Genomic DNA, 17,166 nt, shown 5'->3' with positions numbered 1-17,166 from the left:
TGAATTAATTAATTTTTTTTTTTTGTTATTGTTAATGTTATGTATGCCTAAATGATGTCCTATGTATTGTTACCAATTCAAATTATCATCTGCTCCTTAATTAATTTATGGCATCAGTGATAAGATATCAGTAATTATTTGGTTTGCAAGCCCATATCTTACGTTTATAGTATTTCGTTGCAGATGATTTTTTATTGAGGAAATTTAAATTGGTAGAAAAATCCATAATTTTAATTAGTTCTTTAAACCGTTGAAATTGCTGATAGGTCTCTCAAATGACGAGGGTGGTTCCGATTGGATTTTTCCTATTAATTTTTAAATTAAGTTTGTAAATTATGGATGGGTTAGCTCGAACCCAACACGATCAATTACTAAAAGACCCTTAATGATCATTTTTTGAGATAAATGAGACCGTTGAGAAAGATGTTGGGCGAATTTAGTTCGCAGATTTTTTTTTGTTATTGTTAATGTTATGTATGCCTAAATGATGTCCTATGTATTGTTACCAATTCAAATTATCATCTGCTCCTTAACTAATATATGGCATCAGTGATAAGATATCAGTAATTATTTGCAAGCCCATCTCTTACGTTGTAGATGATTTTTTTATTGAGGGAATTTAAATAGTTTTATTGGATTGGTAGAAAAATCCATAATTTTAATTAGTTCTTTAAACCGTTGAAATTGCTGATAGGTCTCTCAAATGACGAGGGTGGTTCCGGTTGGATTTTTCCTATTAATTTTTAAATTAAGTTTGTAAATTATGGATGGGTTAGCTCGAACCCAACACGATCAATTACTAAAAGACCCTTAAATGGTCATTTTTTGAGATAAGGAGACCGTTGAGAAAGATGTTGGGCGAATTTAGTTCGCAGATTTGCACATAGAAATCCATTAAAGAAATGATTGGTGAAACATGATTGAGGGGTGTGATTGGAGCTTCCATGCAAAAAAGTTGTACCTGAGTGAATATTCCCTCAGATGGAACGTAAGCTAGCGTAAGGGACCAAACTGCAAGTGCCTTTATGAATTAAGGGACCAATAAGGAAATTCAATGGTGTGAGGGACTGATATGAAATTATGGTTGATTTGAGTGATCAATATCTAGAAGAAGAAATTTTCTAAATAAATCTGTTAAGATTTTTTAAAAAAAAATCGATCCACTTGAGTTTTTTTACAAAAATTAACTTATTTTTTGTTTATCCCGTTTCTAAATAGTTAGGGTTGACAATCTTGATTATTTAAGAATTGGATTAAAAAATAAGTTGATTTTTATAAAAATTTTAACGGGGTTAATTAAAAAAAAAAAATGAATGAGTTTGTTTAGAAAATTTATCGAGAAACCCTTTCGAGCGATGGTTTTTTCCTTGTTAGACTACCAATATCCTCAATTTTGCATATATCACCCTTTTCTCTGTTTTCTTTTCCCTCGGTAAACCCTTTTCCCTCTTCTTCTTCCCCTCAAAAGCAAGAGACGCTTCCTCATCTCGGCATCTTAAAATCCCATCCAAGTTCCAATTTTTCCACATCAAATCAATATTATCAATAGCGAAACAGCAAAAAGGTCAAATTTTGAGCAACAAAAATTCCATCTTGGTACCTCGAGAGGAGGGAGATTTGGCCCCCCAAAAAAAATGAAAGGGCTTAACATCACCCACCTCAGATTCCTCCTCCTCCTCATAATCAGCCTTCAACTCACTGAATCAGCTTCAAACTCATCCTCAGATATTGGTAATCTCAAAAGATTTCTTAGGTCTAATTTGGATATAGATGGGTACGCCAAGGCATGAAGAAGAGAAAAGGGTAGTTTTTTCTTTCTTTTTGAGGAAAGAAATGGGTAATAATCTCTGCTTTCAATTTTCTCTTTAGACCGTTGGAGTTTGAACTTTTATTGTGGATGTATTGCAGTTATGTTTCTTAATAAAGTACTTTGCTTTCTGTTTTTTTGGGCAAATTAAAATTTGTATTTTCATAATTCTTATCCTGCATGAGAACAGACAATGCATAAGCTTAGTGTTGCTTTCTTGCTATCTTTCATTTGCTGAAATTTTCCTTTTGATCCTATAGTTTCATTTATTTAGGGAAACTAATTAATATGACTTTAGTAAACATATTTTTAAGGCAAGGGCTTGATCTGTAATTGTTTATCGGTAATAAAGAAGACGATTATTTACAACAAAACACATATTCATGACGACAAATTTTGAAAACCATCCTATTTGAGAAAATAATCGCAAATTCCGACCTATTCTAAAAAAAATTGTCAAAACCGACCTAGTTTCAGCCGTCTGGCTGATACTGGATCGGTTTTTACAAAATATGTTCCGAAACTTCACGGGACCTCAAGTCCCGTGAAGTTTCGGAACATATTTTGTAAAAACCGACCCAGTTTCAGCCGTGAAACCCAACGGCTAAAACTGGGTCGGTTCTCACAAATATTTTGTGAATGGATCTATTTTTGCAATTATTTTCTCAAATAGGATGGTTTTCAAAATTTGTCCTATTCATGAGAAAGGAAGGAGAAAAAAAGATCAATAATATTATGTTCTGCTCCTTTAATGATGAATCTAGTACGCACACGACTTTGGTTTGCTAATGTAGGCATATGCTCGAGGCATCAACAGCCGTTGGCAAACAGCTAACAGAGGCAAGGTTGAGTTCTTTAGCCTTGCGAGTCTGTGGGAGCAGTATGCTGAATGTAGTTCCTATGGTCTCGGTATTCCTATCCATCTAAAGAATGGGGAGCCTGCAATCCAATACTATACTCCGTACCTCTCAGCAATTCAACTCTACACAACAAACCCCATTGCCACATCCAGGTTGCCGATTAAACCACTGTATTTATGAGATAGAATTCAATTGAAATTAATATTTTCAAAATATTGCAGTGACTCAGTGGTCTCTGGTTTTGGCCATGAGGGTTTAAGGCCACAAAGAGAGGGGAATGGGCATTTATACTTGGAGTTTATCGACGGCTCTAGTCCATATGACAGGTTGCCGCTCTTTAGCAAGGTATATTCCTATGTCTTGCTTATTCAATTATTTTTTTCCTGTTTGAAGGAAGGCAAGAAGACTAAAATTTGCAAAGACGGAAGTATGTCTTATTTGATTGATGCATATCTGTATATATAGGTTACTTAGTGGTAGCTTTGGTGTTTTAGATACTCGAGATTGCCAAGGTGTATCCGGGGCTGTTAAATTTTAGGAGTGCTGACATTTCGCCTCCTAGCTGGATGTCAGTTGCCTGGTATGCATCTTTGTGATAAGCTATTTATATTTCTGGAAAGTTGTAGAATCTGTCTTTTAGAGTAGACATACTATGGGCAAAATCATGTATATACAAGCATTATACTAGGAAAACTTATTTTCTTACGATTTAAACAAGGAGGCCGCAATAGCAGTTCTAACAATTTTACTGTTTTTTCTTTGGTTTCAAATTTAGGTACCCGATTTATCAAATACCTCCACAAAGAAATGCACGGGAGTCTTCAACATGCTTCCTGACTTATCACAGTCTCTCCACTAAATTCGAAGGTGCGTTCATGTTCTATAGCAAAGATGCAAGATAAACAAAGCATGTAGTTATATTCTACTTCTCTAAACACCTCTTATGTCACATCATTTTGTTTGTAAATTTTTATTTTCCTATCATGTTTATTTTAATTTTTTAGCTCGTCAAACATTTTTCATGTGTTATATATGTTATGTATATCTACCCTTCTAATTATCATGTAGTTAATACCTTAAAAATTGATTTTCCTATATGTGATCTCCACACACCACAAAAAATAAAGAAATAAAAATAAAAATAATTAACATCTAATAAAATAAAATAAAACAGAAAGTAATGATATATTTAGACAAGAAACTGAAACTATATCGGTCGGATGGATATAGAAGACAATAAAGACTACTAAATGTGTTAATGGCAGCCAATGATGCTTGTTTACTACCTTTTTCCTAGAGATAGCATACTTTGGTGATCCTAATTCTTAGAAATTACCAATTTATGTATGTGTGTCAACTCTATGGAAACGCCATACCAAGTTGATGAAGAGGCACATGGTGATGAAAATCACGAAGTTCCACAGAATGATGATAAGCATGAATGTCTGAGAAAGAAGTTGTTGCCTTCAACAAGAACATCTAGCTATTACACTCGGAGGACTTCAAGAGAACGTATTCCATCTTAGAGTCACTCGTCTAATGGCTATGTACTATTGATGACGGGGGAGAACCTGATACACACATAGAAGCTGTTGGAGATGAACTCAAGGAAAAATGGATAGAGGCAATGCCAGATAAGATGAATTCACTTCTTGATAATTGCACGTATAAGCTGCATGGTTGCTAAGGCCAAGCAAGCTTTGAAGAATCAGTGAGTTTTTCGAGTGAACTGGGATGAAAGTTGCTCTCACCCATGAAACAAAGCTAGACAGGTGGCCAAGAGCTTCAATCAGAGAAAGGGATCGGATGTGAGGAAACTTTTTGTCTCATGGTGAAAATGTCTTCAACCCGGTTTTATGTTGTGTTTGACAATGTGGCTTGATTTAGAGATTGGCAAATGAATGTTGACGACTTCATTAGGGAGTTTGGTTGCAAGAAGATGGTGTCAGATCACTTTTTTTTTGTGGAGGATGATTTCATCTTTTTTTTTATTGTCAATGCTATGCTAATTATTTGTCAGAATGCTTCAATAATCACTAAGCTGAAGCATGAGTTAGCCAAATCTTTTGCTATTTAAGACTTAGTGAAGCTAAGATGATATTTGGGTTGTGGATTAGCCAAGCTAGGAAATATAAGATGATGTGACTGTCTCAGGGTAATACATCCACAAGGTACTTTATAAATGGGGCAAAAGTGCGAGCGATCCTCTTGCGACATACTTTAAACCACATCATCTTATCCATCGACAAGCATGGGAAAGAAGATATGTCAAATGTCCCATATTCTTTACAGTTGTGAGCTTAATTATGCGATGATTGGCACAATGTTGTACATTGCTCATGTGGTTGGTAAAATTAGTTAGGTGCTCTCCAATCTGGATAGAGAACCTTGGAATGCACTGAAGTGGGTTTGAGGTATGAGCTTCTGTTTGGAAATTGAGTTTCAGGAGTGAAAAGTGACGGATGATTGGGTACATTGATTCAAACATGGAAGGAGATGTCGATTCGCGAAAAATCACTTTGGGTTACATTATCAAATTTGCAGTGGGGAGTTATGGCTTGGCAAATGAGGCTACAAAACATGTTGCTTTGCCAATTGTGAATAATAATTAATTGTCATGATGGAAGCTCATATGGAAATGATTTGGGTGAAGAGATTCGTGGGATTCGTGATGGAGCTTGGATTTTTGCATGAAAAATACGGTTTATTGTTTGACAGTCAAAGGGCGATTTATCTTGGAAGGAATTTTTATGCAAGGTCAACCACATTGATATGAGGCATCATAGGAGATGTTTTGCACAAGGAAAAAGTTGATTTGGTGGTCTATACAGATGACAATGGTGCCGATATGTTGATGAAGATTTTGCTGAGTTGCAAGTTCTTTGTCAGAAGATTTCCTACCCCTCACCTAGTTGGCAAGAGGAACATTTGTTTGGTAGGGTTTTCCTTCATATGCGGAGAAGCTCCGCTTTTGATTTTTTTCCTATTTTGGTAGGATCCTCAATTTGTATTGTTTCCTAAGTTGTAGGATTGATGAGATTCTCATTTGAATTTTTTCCTAAGATTTGAGACATGACGAAACCTTATTTTGAATTGTTTCCTAACTTTAGGTATTTAAATTCCAAGGCTATGAAGTCCAACCTTGTTCATATGGAGGATGGCGTATTTAAACTCTAGGGCTATGAAATCCAACTTTGTTCATATGGAGGATGATGTATGAAAAGAAAAAACACTAAAGTAAAGAGAGAAATGGAGAGGAAGATTATGCGACAGTTGATGGTGGCGGTTCATCAATTTCATCGATAAATTTATTCCTTGTTTCTTTGAATTTGGATTATTGCATTTACACTTTGTACACTAGGTAAAAATTTCTCTAGGGCTTGTAAGAATTTCAACATGATGAGTTTCGTTGGTGCGATCATCCCAAGGCTTTTTGTCGCAACGGTTTTCCTCATTATAAATTATTTGCGTTCTTTTGTGATTGTTTACCCTTATTTTTCATTTATTTCTATTCTTTTATCACTTCTTGTGATTTCGGTAATTGAAGGTGATCGATTCGAATCCACAACAATTTCCAAGTGGTTGTAAGTGCCATATGACATTGCACCCCGTAGCAGGAGGATGTTTTTGCCCAGCGTTGTAATAACCTTATTATTAGTCTATATCTTTTTCGAGCCTATCTTGTCCAAGTTTTTAGAGGGTAAGCCGGTTTGTGTGTATATTATTACTAGCATTGCCACACGCGTAAATGCACGTGCAATAGACATTAAGCTTATTCACTGTAAATTCTATTTAAAATAGGTTCATGCATCGAAGTACCTAAAGTTTTACATCGTGAAGTTTAAATTTCCTCAAAAATACTCTAGAATTTTTAAAATATTTTATAAATGTAATAATGTAAGATTATTATAAATCTAAGACTTGTTAATGAAGTTGTTGGAGCATGAGAATATCGTAATCCATTTACTAAATATCAATTAAAATCATTATAGACAATTATTTTTTCCTAATAGCATAAAGTATAAGGACTTATTTTAAAAATTTCTACCATTCAAACTAAAAGAATATGCTTTAAATTCATCATGGTTTTTTAAAAAAAAAGAAATGTATGTTACAATTGACATATATTAATAATTTTTGGCAAAGAATTTTATCGTTTTCTATTTAATATCTCTTATCACATATAATACGATACATATTTAATTATTTGAGTTCAAATTTTATTCTTAAGGCATGGTTTAGAAGGTTCTAGAAATATGAAAAAGAAAAGAAAGAAAAGGGAAAAAAAGGCTATCTTGTAAAATTACAATTTTGCTCTCTAAACTACAATACGAATGAGGGTCTGTCCTTCGTTCCTCCGACTTTGCACTGCCCTCACAAAGATCATTATATATCAGCGTAGGTTAGAGCGAATACGCAAAATTCAAAAGATGTTTACTTGTATACTATAGACCAAATTATATTTTCTTATAAAAATATATGAATCAAAGTCGTGCAAGTTTTGCTGAGCTGACGGTTTCTAGCAAAAAACTAAATCGTTATTAAAGATACGTTAGTCTTTATCTTTCCAAAATAACCAGAAAATTGTTATTGCTGCACAATCCAATATTTTTACTGGTCCTGGTCAATATCAAATGTTCTCCAATCGTGCAAACATTCCAAAATGGTGCTAGGTCAAGAGGAGATTTGAAATCAAGTGAAAATAGGTCCTTATACTCGTCTCCATGAATAAGTATTAGGATAATTCGTTTGTATTGGAGAAAAGTGCACAATTAATGGACAAAAGATACCATGCCTAACTAGATTTACGAAGACTATCAAGAAGAGTGAACCAAGCATGTATATGATGCTTTAAAAGAATTGAAGACACTTGGTAACAAATTGTTGTTTGCTTCGAGTGTAAATGTCATTGCTTATTTTACCAAAGATGAGTGTAATCAATATAGATACTTTACTTGATAGGTTTTATACTTGATATAAGGAAATTGTGTAATTTATTTTATGTGAGATATTTATATTAAGGTTATAAAAAATGCTAGATGGCCTAGGCGTTGGACCTACTGTCTAGGTCCTAGGCGTTTAGATGGGAACTTAAGGCCTAAGCGTTTTTTGCTATATTTTTAATTTTTATTATAATCAATGTTATCACAAGCACTAAGCACCTCTAGGTTCTAAACTAGCATCTAGCACCTAGGCACTAGGCTTAGGAGATTTTGTTTTTTTTGTTTTAAGTGGTGGCTAGGGAGGCTTGCTAAAGGTTGAATGAATTGGAGGAAGTGTTCGTAGTTAATGGAGGAGGGCGTGGGAATTCGGAGGAGGTCAGAGGACATGGAGGCAACAACGGAGAAAGAAAATCATGACTAAGGCCTAGTAGTGTAGTCTGCATAAGCAGTGTCCACTCTCTAAGCGTTCTTAAGACATAGGCAGACAGAACCTAAGTAGCCTAGGTATCACCTAGGCCTACATTGATTTATATGAACATGCTCCTAATCGAATAATAAACTAAAGTGGACAACTTTTGTTTGGGTAAGACTTGTTCCCTGTTAATAGGGAAAAACATATCTAACACAATTAACATGAGAGCTTATTTTTTGTTCATTCAGTTAGAAGCTTCTTCATCCAATCAACTACTTTACGAATCGAGTTGTACAAGCTTAGGCTATTTAAGTCATCAATTATCTCACGAACTTAAAATTTTCTTCAAGCACAATTCATTTAGCTATCAAAGGAATCTAAGTGAGTTCTTAACGAGCTCTGACACAACATGGACGCACAACCTCAGAATCCACCAAGGGACTCCTAGAATCCACAAGCACAACCTCAGAATCCACCAAGGGACTCCTAGAATCCACAAGGAAATCATAGAAATCATGAGGAAGATAACTATCAAATCCTTGAAGTTATTTGAAAAGACAAATTTTATTTATCGAAAGTAAAACGTCTAGAAATTATAAATCTTCTTTTTAAATAGAACATAACTAACTACTAAGCAGTCATAATTTACTGAACATAGAAAGTACCAAAAACTACCTTAAAAGAATCCATATGACTGAGAAATAAATTAATCAAAATTTAAAATTAGTGATAACTAGATTACACTTTTCCTAACTATTCCTGCACTTCTACTCCCAAAGATTGTGGGGTGTGTGATGATTCATTGGTGGCAATCCAAAGTGGAAGGACCCCACACTTTTGTATGTAGTAGCGTCATAATTTGAAAGTGTAGTTTAACTACAATTATCTGAATTTTAATTAAAACCAAATCCTTTTCCTAATCCACATATGCCTACTTTATTATTAAAAATAGCAAAGTGTCCAGAAAATGACATTGCCAAGGGAATGTTGCAAATTAATTTGAGCGTTGAGGACCAAATGTCTATGAGTTTGTTTTGGTTGATTTCGTCTTGTAGAATTATGTAATTTTCATATATTATATGTCTGAAAAGGCTTCCGAGATTGGGAGATATGGTTGTTTCTCTGCGGACAAACCAATGACCCTTCCAGGTCTCCGCTTGGGCTTCTAGCGGCCGAAATTCTCAATGAACTCATTTGCCACACGATCTACATCAAACTTATACCAAGAAGTGAATTTCCCAAACTGACATACAACCCAATCAAATATCATAAATATATTTTAAAAGTGAACGCAATGATAGTAGAAGTATTAAATCTCTTAGGATAGGACTATGAAAATCGAAACAAAGTAGTAGCATTAAATAACAAGTCTTAGTGAAAAGGTCAACGGTTCAACACGCTTGCACAAATAATGACCTATTCTCCAAAAAAAGTGTTTATTTACTTCTTTCTTCCTTCATATCTATGTTCTTTGAATTATATTTTGTTCATTTGTACATATTTTCTTGTCTAACAAAATTAGATGTTATTAGTATTGTCATCAATGTAGCATGATGACTTCTAGAGAATATTCTCCCTCTGTACTTTTTTTCCGTATGTCTATGTCGATTTATCAAATGATGTGCATGTCGCTGATATCTGTGTCCATGAAGCATAAATTTCCATGAATTTCAAAAATGGTTCTTCTAGTTACTTGTTTTGTGATCAAGCCATGTGAGTTATTTCAAGTTCTCTTTTATAGTGTTTACTTTTTCTATGAAGCTCTTGTAATCATCTCTTTGTTGCTTGTAGTTGTGTTTGTAGGATAACAAAGATTTGATTTACTCACATTTGAAAGTAGATAATTTTTCTTTCTCTACTTTTTTTTACCACTATTAATATTTCCAATGTTATTCAGATTTCCCCCAAAAAATTGAAAAGCAGAACCCTTCCAAATCTGGAAGGAACGGTCCAAGGTACAAGAAAGTCAGCAGAGAAATCTCAATTCCATCTTTTGGGCTTGCTTCGTTGAAAATGCAAGGGAGTCCCTGGGAAATTCCCACAAGTGAAGATCATAATAAGTTCGTTAATCTCTACAACGCTGCAGAATCTTGGCTTAAGCAAATGGGAGTTCAACACCATGACTTTATTTTCTTCAGGAATCGCTCTTCGGGGATATTAGACATGTCTAGCACTCAGTTCTGTTCAACACCTTAGAATTTCGAGTTTATGAAGAGACTATTGAATATATATTAGAACATAATAACAGTTAATTGTAAGGTTTGCAGTACTTGTAGTTTATAGAAAGTGCCGGTTCAAGTAAAGTCTTGGCTGCTGGTGTTTGGTAAAATCTTGGCATTTTCTGTAACCGCATCTTATAGAACTCAATTTCAAGTATTATTTTCTGATGAAATTTGGGCCTCAATTTTGTATGTTTTAGTGACCTGATCATTTTTTTTAGAATATGTTTTGCAGGAAAATATCCAGTGATTTCCAAAGACCAGTTTTCCTATACATGTTATTATCTTGGTGAAATGGCCTAATGTTTCAGCTTTTAGCAGGTATTGAGATTTTGAGCATGTGATGTGCACGTGCATTGTAGATAATCTGCAAAGTTGGTCTCAACAAAATAGTTTTTTCTACTTTATTCGAATGTGTATGCTATTTATTTTTTTCTGAGGCTACTTGTATGGTAAAAAGTTTGTTTTTTTTTTCATGCTTAGAATATGCGAAAGAAAAGGGAGAATTTTTTTTTTGTGTTACTAAATTTTATAGTTCTTCGGTAACAAAACGCAAACGCAAGACGCAAAAACACAACATCAGGTGAAGGCAGTTGCTCTATTCTATTGTGCTTTTCTTTTTTATTTCTGAATTTTACACTTAGTTTTCTTTCCACTTTCAGCAAAACTCATACATTGAGCAATGGCTACACTAATTTACGTTAGTGTACCGTTGAACATTAATATATCCTCGTCTATTTCGGCGACAGGACGTACATCTTGCATGCATGAGACCCCATTTTCACCGTTATCTGCCCTTGAACTGATGATGAAGTTGAATGCTAAAAAAAGTAACATAAGTTAAGAACCTGCATAAAATCGTTAAATTGGAAATAATCAGTATGTTCTCATAAAAATATTACCTCCCACAGATCTCGAGCATCGACTGTATCCGATGATTTCAGGCCGATATCTGAAAAATTTGCAGTGATTGATGCTTCTGATGATCCTCTGTTCCAAAGAACAACAGCTATTCTACCACCACTGAGAGGACCAGCCCATACCTTAAAAAAAATACATAAAGAAGTTTTTTTTTAAAAGTTATGTTTATCGACTTTATGTAGATATATAGTCATATCTTGATTAATTTGAAACCATATATAATACCTCCAAGCCTCCATCCGATTTGATTTTCCTCCCTTGAACTCCAAGTTTATCTGAACACCAAATAAATTTATTAAATATAAATTGACAAAGAAATGTATTCAGGCCTTCTATTTTTATGCAGCGGCGACTGATCAAGCCATAATTCAATAAACGTGAAGCGGGTATCTTCCTCAAATAACTTGGACAAGGCTAGTGTTCTCCTCAAAAACTAAATAAAATTGGTTCATTTTTAAATATTTTATATATATATATATTTTACCTTGGTTAACTGCAATGACCTCTGAGTTGCTAAGTATTTCATGAGTCACATTGTCCATCGAGCGGATATCACAACCAATAAGCAGAGGAGCCTGCATGCATCCAATTTAAGCAAGTGAAATTAATGAAATTTATTCAAATTTCAGTTAATAATGGGGAGTTATAGTCTGATATGTACCTTAGCCAAAGCCCAAATGCTGAAATGTGACCGATATTCTTCGGTTGTCATCCCTCCATTTCCCACTTCAAGCATGTCAGGATCTGGAAAAAAAAACTTGGAATAAATAGAAAAACTTTGTTCATTCGCTACGCTACAATATCTTGATTAATTAGACTCCTGAGATGTTACCGTTCCATCCTCCAGGTTTTGCATATGATGCCCATTTGTCATTCTCATCAGCTCGAGATGTAGAAAATACGTTATATGATTTTTTTTTAAATGTTAAAATTTTATACCTGTCCCAATTATCTTCTATATCTCCGGTTGTCCTCCAGCTATTTCCTATGTTGCCAGCCCATGTAGCAGGATCATCTTGACCCCTGCATATTTTTTTAAAGAAAAATGTATTCTAGATTATGTTTACTAATTAAAATTATGTAACATATCATTAGATTATTCAGTATGAATAAAATCAAGACTAATTACCATTCACAGAGAGAGAAGAAAATTTTCCTTCCCGAGTTCTGCAAAGCATTGCTCATCTTGGCGTATCTGTTTCGTGTCAGCAATTAGAAACATATCAGAATCAATCACACAACTAAATTGCTAAATTTTTTTTGAGTGGATTAAGTTTATTATACTGATTTAATTCAGATATATAATTACCTTTCTTGAGGGCTAGTACCAGGGTTGTTACAGTTATCGTATTTCAAATAGTCAACTTCCTGTAAAGGAAAATATGTATGAAGGTAACTGACACATTATCCTAATCTTTTCTGATTTAATTAAATATATATCAAATTTATGTATTGACTAAAATTTCATATACCCATGAGGCAAAGGTCTTTGCATCCTGGTCTTCATGTCCAAGTGACCCTGGCATTTTTCGGCTGCAGGTTTGTGTCCTGGAAATTTTGCAGTTAAGGTTCAATGGAAACCAATAACTCAAATAACATCATTACCATAATAAGAATACCTACTGTAAATTTAGATTAATAAATTTAAAATTTTTACCCAGCATCACTGTAAATTCCAAGCTTTAGCCCTTTGTCATGCACATAATCTGCGAGAGCTTTTATGCCTGAAGGGAATGTTGATGCCTTGGCAGCCAAGTGACCCTGAATTAAGTTCATAACTTAAAGCATGAGAGCAAAACGAAACTCAGGTAATATATCTATGATAAACATATTAATTATTACGGATGATCATATTTTTACCTATCATATGATTATCCCATATGGTAGTTAGAAACCTTTTCCCTTTTTTATTTTATTTTATTTTATTTTTTCAGATGAGACACGCTATGATTGAACAATGTGAACCCAAACACTTTCTGCAGTTTTGCGCCAAAACTACAAAAACAAAGAGTGAAGTACAAGAAAAATGATGAGTTTGGCACTAGCTCAACGGTTCCAAAAATAATCTCTGCTCAAGTGGTCAACAGAAATGAACGGAGATACATAAATATGCCAATTCAGGAAATTAATACAGCATTCAAATCCTAGCCTTCATGCTCATAGATTTTTTCTTACAAAAAATTATGTGGAACATGTTGATCTAAATGATGCAACGACCGCGTTTTCGACTCCACGAGTCAGACCGAAGAAAACATCAGGACAGATTTCTAGTTCGTTCGCATCGATCCCTGGTTTGACTAAAACCAACTCCGAGTCCTCAGTTTGTTGCTTCTTGATTAGGAGACAAAGAGTTGCTTGGATTGCACTGAAAGAAGCAATAAAAACAAAGGAAAGACAGCTACAAAGTTGTGGAACCATAGCGATCTTTTTAGCAAAATTGAGCGTTAAATTTTATCAATTGAGTGCTAAAGGTAGCTACAAAAAAAAAGTCGGTCTAAAATGATGAGTTCTGCTATTGTCTTTTTTTTTTGAAAAATGTCAAAGAGAACATATAATGTGAATGTGATTTGTGTATTTACCTTAGAGTCTCTGTCTTGTTCAGCCCAGCAGTCATCTGATACATTTTGGAAAATTACAGAATTAATATGAACTCAACTTAATTATTGGAATTATCTGCGAAAATCTTCGAATATGAATGCGGATGTCTGAAAATTTTACCCAAGTTTACATAGTGATATCCCAAGGATGCCAAGCCGGTAGAGACCATTGCATCAGCTATATTGCCATAAAAAAAAACCCCGCCATAATTAGAGCAAATAATTAATAGCTATTATTGCTACTATAAAAGAAAGGAAAAGAAAAAAAAAGCTGAAGACACTCAACATGAATTATAGCAGTTCTTCTACCAACATTACTGCTTTCTGTAATGATTATCATTGTAATAATTAAGAAGATATGAAACTTATTCAAAGTTTGATAAATCAATAACTACATAACATAATAAATGAAAAAGAAATATATGTTAATAGGGACCTAGGTCATTTTGGTAAAATAAAGTATATCTCCCCACAATCCATATAATATTTTAAAATGAATTCAGCCACCTTCATTAAAATTAAAGTAAATATAAAGTTTTTATTTTTATGAAGAACCCCCTAAGGTAAAAGTTAGGATTTTATGAAAATGGTAGAACATGTACTACTTGCATGATTTTTTTTTAAAACACTGAAAATGCTACTCCAAAGACAATTTTATTTATTTTTTTTTGGAAAAATAGTTACAGCCATAACATTTTGTTCTTTGATCAGATAGTTTCACGTGTTACAACCTGCTTTTGGTGTTTTCACGTAAAAAACATAAAATTACATAAAATGCTATTATTACTTACTACATAAAATGCTATTACAAGTCAACAGGTCAAATATTAAACTATTTAAATAAGAAGAAATATATATATATATATATATATCCACCTGTTTCCTTGATCATCTGCTCGTTTATGTCACAGTGAAAATGGTTCCAACTGTTCCAACTGATCATACCGATATCACATAACTCATAACATTAGTACATATAATTAAAATACCCATGTAATCAGATATAAACATACATTATGCAAATAAAACCATGATACTTTCATCATTAATTATTATATTACCCCATTTGAGGAGTTCGGCCAAGGCCGTTCTCAATGAGGCCTCTACCCTCTCTGACGACCCGACCTCCGGCGACAGTCGCCGACATCAGCAGACCCGTGAACAAGAAGATCAACCCGACCCGGTCCAGCCCAAACTCAAACCCGGCCCGTAATGAAGCCATGGTCGTAAGATAACAACTCTAGAAAATGATGGGATATATTTGCTGTAGCCAATATTGAGTCTGTTAATTAGTGAAGCGCAGGATGCAGGGGGCTCAGCCTCCCAATTTATAGGCCTTCGGCTCTCAAAGGGGCCGGGCCCACTTGTTATTATTTCTTTATCTTTAAAATAAATAAATAAATTATATATATATATATTTAAAAAAATTGTCATTTTCTCCTTCTTTTTTGTTTTGTGTTTCTGGATCTCATCCAGAGGTGATCACACGAGTCAAGTGTTAGGCCGGCTCCTGAAACTTTTGTGTTTCTGGATCTCATCCAGAGGTGATCACACGAGTCAAGTGTTAAGCATGCCATCTCGGGGTATAAAGCGAGATGAATATCTATTGATATATTTTCATTTTTTTTTTGCTCGGGGTATATATTCGAGTATATATCTGTACAATCAGATCAGGCGGTTCAAATTATTTTGACATGAAACTGGTGGGCCTGAGACCAGCTGTAGTGGTCTAGAGGGAGTATGAGTTTTATCAGAACCGCGCGCATGCATGCGAGTGGACAGTTCTATCTAGTAAGATCCGTAGTCTCTAGCTAGAGGCATACAACGTAACTTTATCTTTTTAACATGTAAACTCTGATTTGGAGATTAACTTGTTTTATTTACATAACTTTCATTCACGTGGTCTACGCATTTCTTTTCCAATCTTATCAACTGTTCAAATATTCTTATATGTTTTTCTCTTATCTGATTTGTATATTTATAATACTTAATATGGTAAGTCTCGTATGCGGTCTATATCCGATCCAGAAGTATCGTATGCGAGCCTTGTGATTGGAGCAAAATGGTGTTTTGTGTTTGAGAGGAGAGAGCAAAATGAGAGTGTAGAAAGATAGCCCATAAGGGACGGTGATCGGAAAGGTCAGAATTGACTTGAGTTTTGTTGGATACAAAGTGATCAACAATTTGTTTCACATTTGGACATTGCATCAAGATTTGATGACTATGACCAAACTTTTGGGGCTATAGTGCACAGAGATTGGTCGGTCGCAGTAATTAAATATGTAGTAATTTTGAAAAAAAAGGAAAATTAGAAAAATGAAAAAGAAAATGAAGGTTGGCATATATAGAGCCTAATTAGGACATTGCCCATTTATCTAATTGCGCAAGATATGCCCAAGAGTTTGATCAGCATATTTGTCGATAGAAAAATGCCTTAGGGACCAAAAAATAGGGGACCCTGAGTGGGACAGGTGAGGGTGCCGCCTCCCTGTCCCGGGATGCACTGTTCATGAACAGTGTATCACGGGACAGGGAGGCGACACCTCACCTGTCCCACTCAGGGTCCCCTATTTTTGGGTCCATGTATAATAAGGCCTTATGATCGAATATTTTCTTAGTCTCGAAACGACATAGGTGCTGCGCATGACAAGCATAACAAAACAACTGCAAAATATCATAGTTAATATACTTCATAGGCCGGAGAGCCGAAAGAAAAGGAGCCTGAACTGATTTAATATCCTGGAGCGAAGTTTCCCCCCACTGCATCTTAACTCGCCTAACTCGCCTATTATTGTCTTGTACGTAGATGGACTTCACTTTTTCATAGTATTTGACGAGTTCAATTTTGGCGCGCTTCCAATTTCTCCTACAGTCCTACTCCAACTTCAAAATCCCCTACAAAACATTACGCACAAATTTTGAAAATGCTTTCTTCTCGCTTTTATTTTCCAAAAATGCTCTTTCAATTCTTTTAACATTCTATATTATTTTTCAACATCCAAACACATGCTTAAGAATTTATAATCTACAGACACTTGACGTATGGAGGCCCATGTTGGCATCCATACTATGAATACCTTCTACCTAGCTCATTGCCTTGGTCAACCTTAACAATTAATGTTTTACTCCTTTTTTTTTTTTGGTATTTGACCTGCACTCTTCTGCAGACATGCGTTTTTCCAATAAAATTTGTGTGCAGTCAAAATGTATTTGGAAACTTCAATGACTTTGTCTTGAACTTATTCACTTCCGAGCCATTGGTTAGGCTCCGTTTGGTTGGAGACTGAGGAGCTCGAAAGCTGCCACAGCAGTCCCATATGTGGTAGCTTTAGAGGCGTTTTTGCCCGAGACGTTTTTGCCCGAAAGCTGCCACAGATGAGACTGTTGTGGCAGCTTTCGAGCTCTTT

At 34.7% G+C, this 17,166-nt stretch overlaps 2 protein-coding genes across 2 annotated transcripts; one reads left to right on the top strand and one right to left on the bottom strand.

Moving 5' to 3' along the window:
• Positions 1,635 to 10,414, top strand: LOC109839412. The gene is made up of 6 exons (XM_020407836.1): positions 1,635 to 1,784; positions 2,602 to 2,819; positions 2,889 to 3,012; positions 3,162 to 3,247; positions 3,443 to 3,534; positions 9,920 to 10,414. Exons 1-6 carry the CDS (start codon positions 1,635 to 1,637, stop codon positions 10,216 to 10,218), a joined length of 969 nt encoding a protein of 322 aa, XP_020263425.1. The 3' UTR covers positions 10,219 to 10,414.
• Positions 10,821 to 15,044, bottom strand: LOC109839609 (alpha-galactosidase-like). Its single transcript, XM_020408100.1, has 14 exons — positions 14,821 to 15,044; positions 14,636 to 14,694; positions 13,881 to 13,937; positions 13,742 to 13,776; positions 12,820 to 12,923; positions 12,635 to 12,710; positions 12,472 to 12,530; positions 12,292 to 12,357; positions 11,995 to 12,185; positions 11,824 to 11,906; positions 11,647 to 11,737; positions 11,388 to 11,437; positions 11,144 to 11,284; positions 10,821 to 11,062 (listed from the first exon to the last, which is right to left on the bottom strand). Exons 1-14 carry the CDS (start codon positions 14,979 to 14,981, stop codon positions 10,976 to 10,978), a joined length of 1,260 nt encoding a protein of 419 aa, XP_020263689.1. The 5' UTR covers positions 14,982 to 15,044; the 3' UTR covers positions 10,821 to 10,975.

The sequence above is a fragment of the Asparagus officinalis genome, chromosome 4 (assembly GCF_001876935.1).
Source record: "Asparagus officinalis chromosome 4, Aspof.V1, whole genome shotgun sequence".
Taxonomy (NCBI): Eukaryota; Viridiplantae; Streptophyta; class Magnoliopsida; order Asparagales; family Asparagaceae; genus Asparagus; species Asparagus officinalis.
Note: the sequence above shows the minus strand (reverse complement) of the source record. Positions and strands in the feature narration are given on the sequence as shown.

Bases quoted from the DNA above. Each gene is read 5' to 3' on its own strand.
- LOC109839412 (XM_020407836.1), top strand. From the start codon at position 1,635: ATGAAAGGGCTTAACATCACCCACCTCAGATTCCTCCTCCTCCTCATA. The intron at 2,820-2,888 runs GTTGCCGATTAA...AAAATATTGCAG, and splicing joins AACCCCATTGCCACATCCAG to TGACTCAGTGGTCTCTGGTT. The intron at 3,013-3,161 runs GTATATTCCTAT...TTGGTGTTTTAG, and splicing joins GGTTGCCGCTCTTTAGCAAG to ATACTCGAGATTGCCAAGGT.
- LOC109839609 (XM_020408100.1), bottom strand. From the start codon at position 14,981: ATGGCTTCATTACGGGCCGGGTTTGAGTTTGGGCTGGACCGGGTCGGG. The intron at 12,924-13,741 runs GTAAATACACAA...AACTTAATTCAG, and splicing joins AACAAGACAGAGACTCTAAG to GGTCACTTGGCTGCCAAGGC. The intron at 11,285-11,387 runs GTATTATATATG...ATTTTTTTTAAG, and splicing joins AATCGGATGGAGGCTTGGAG to GTATGGGCTGGTCCTCTCAG.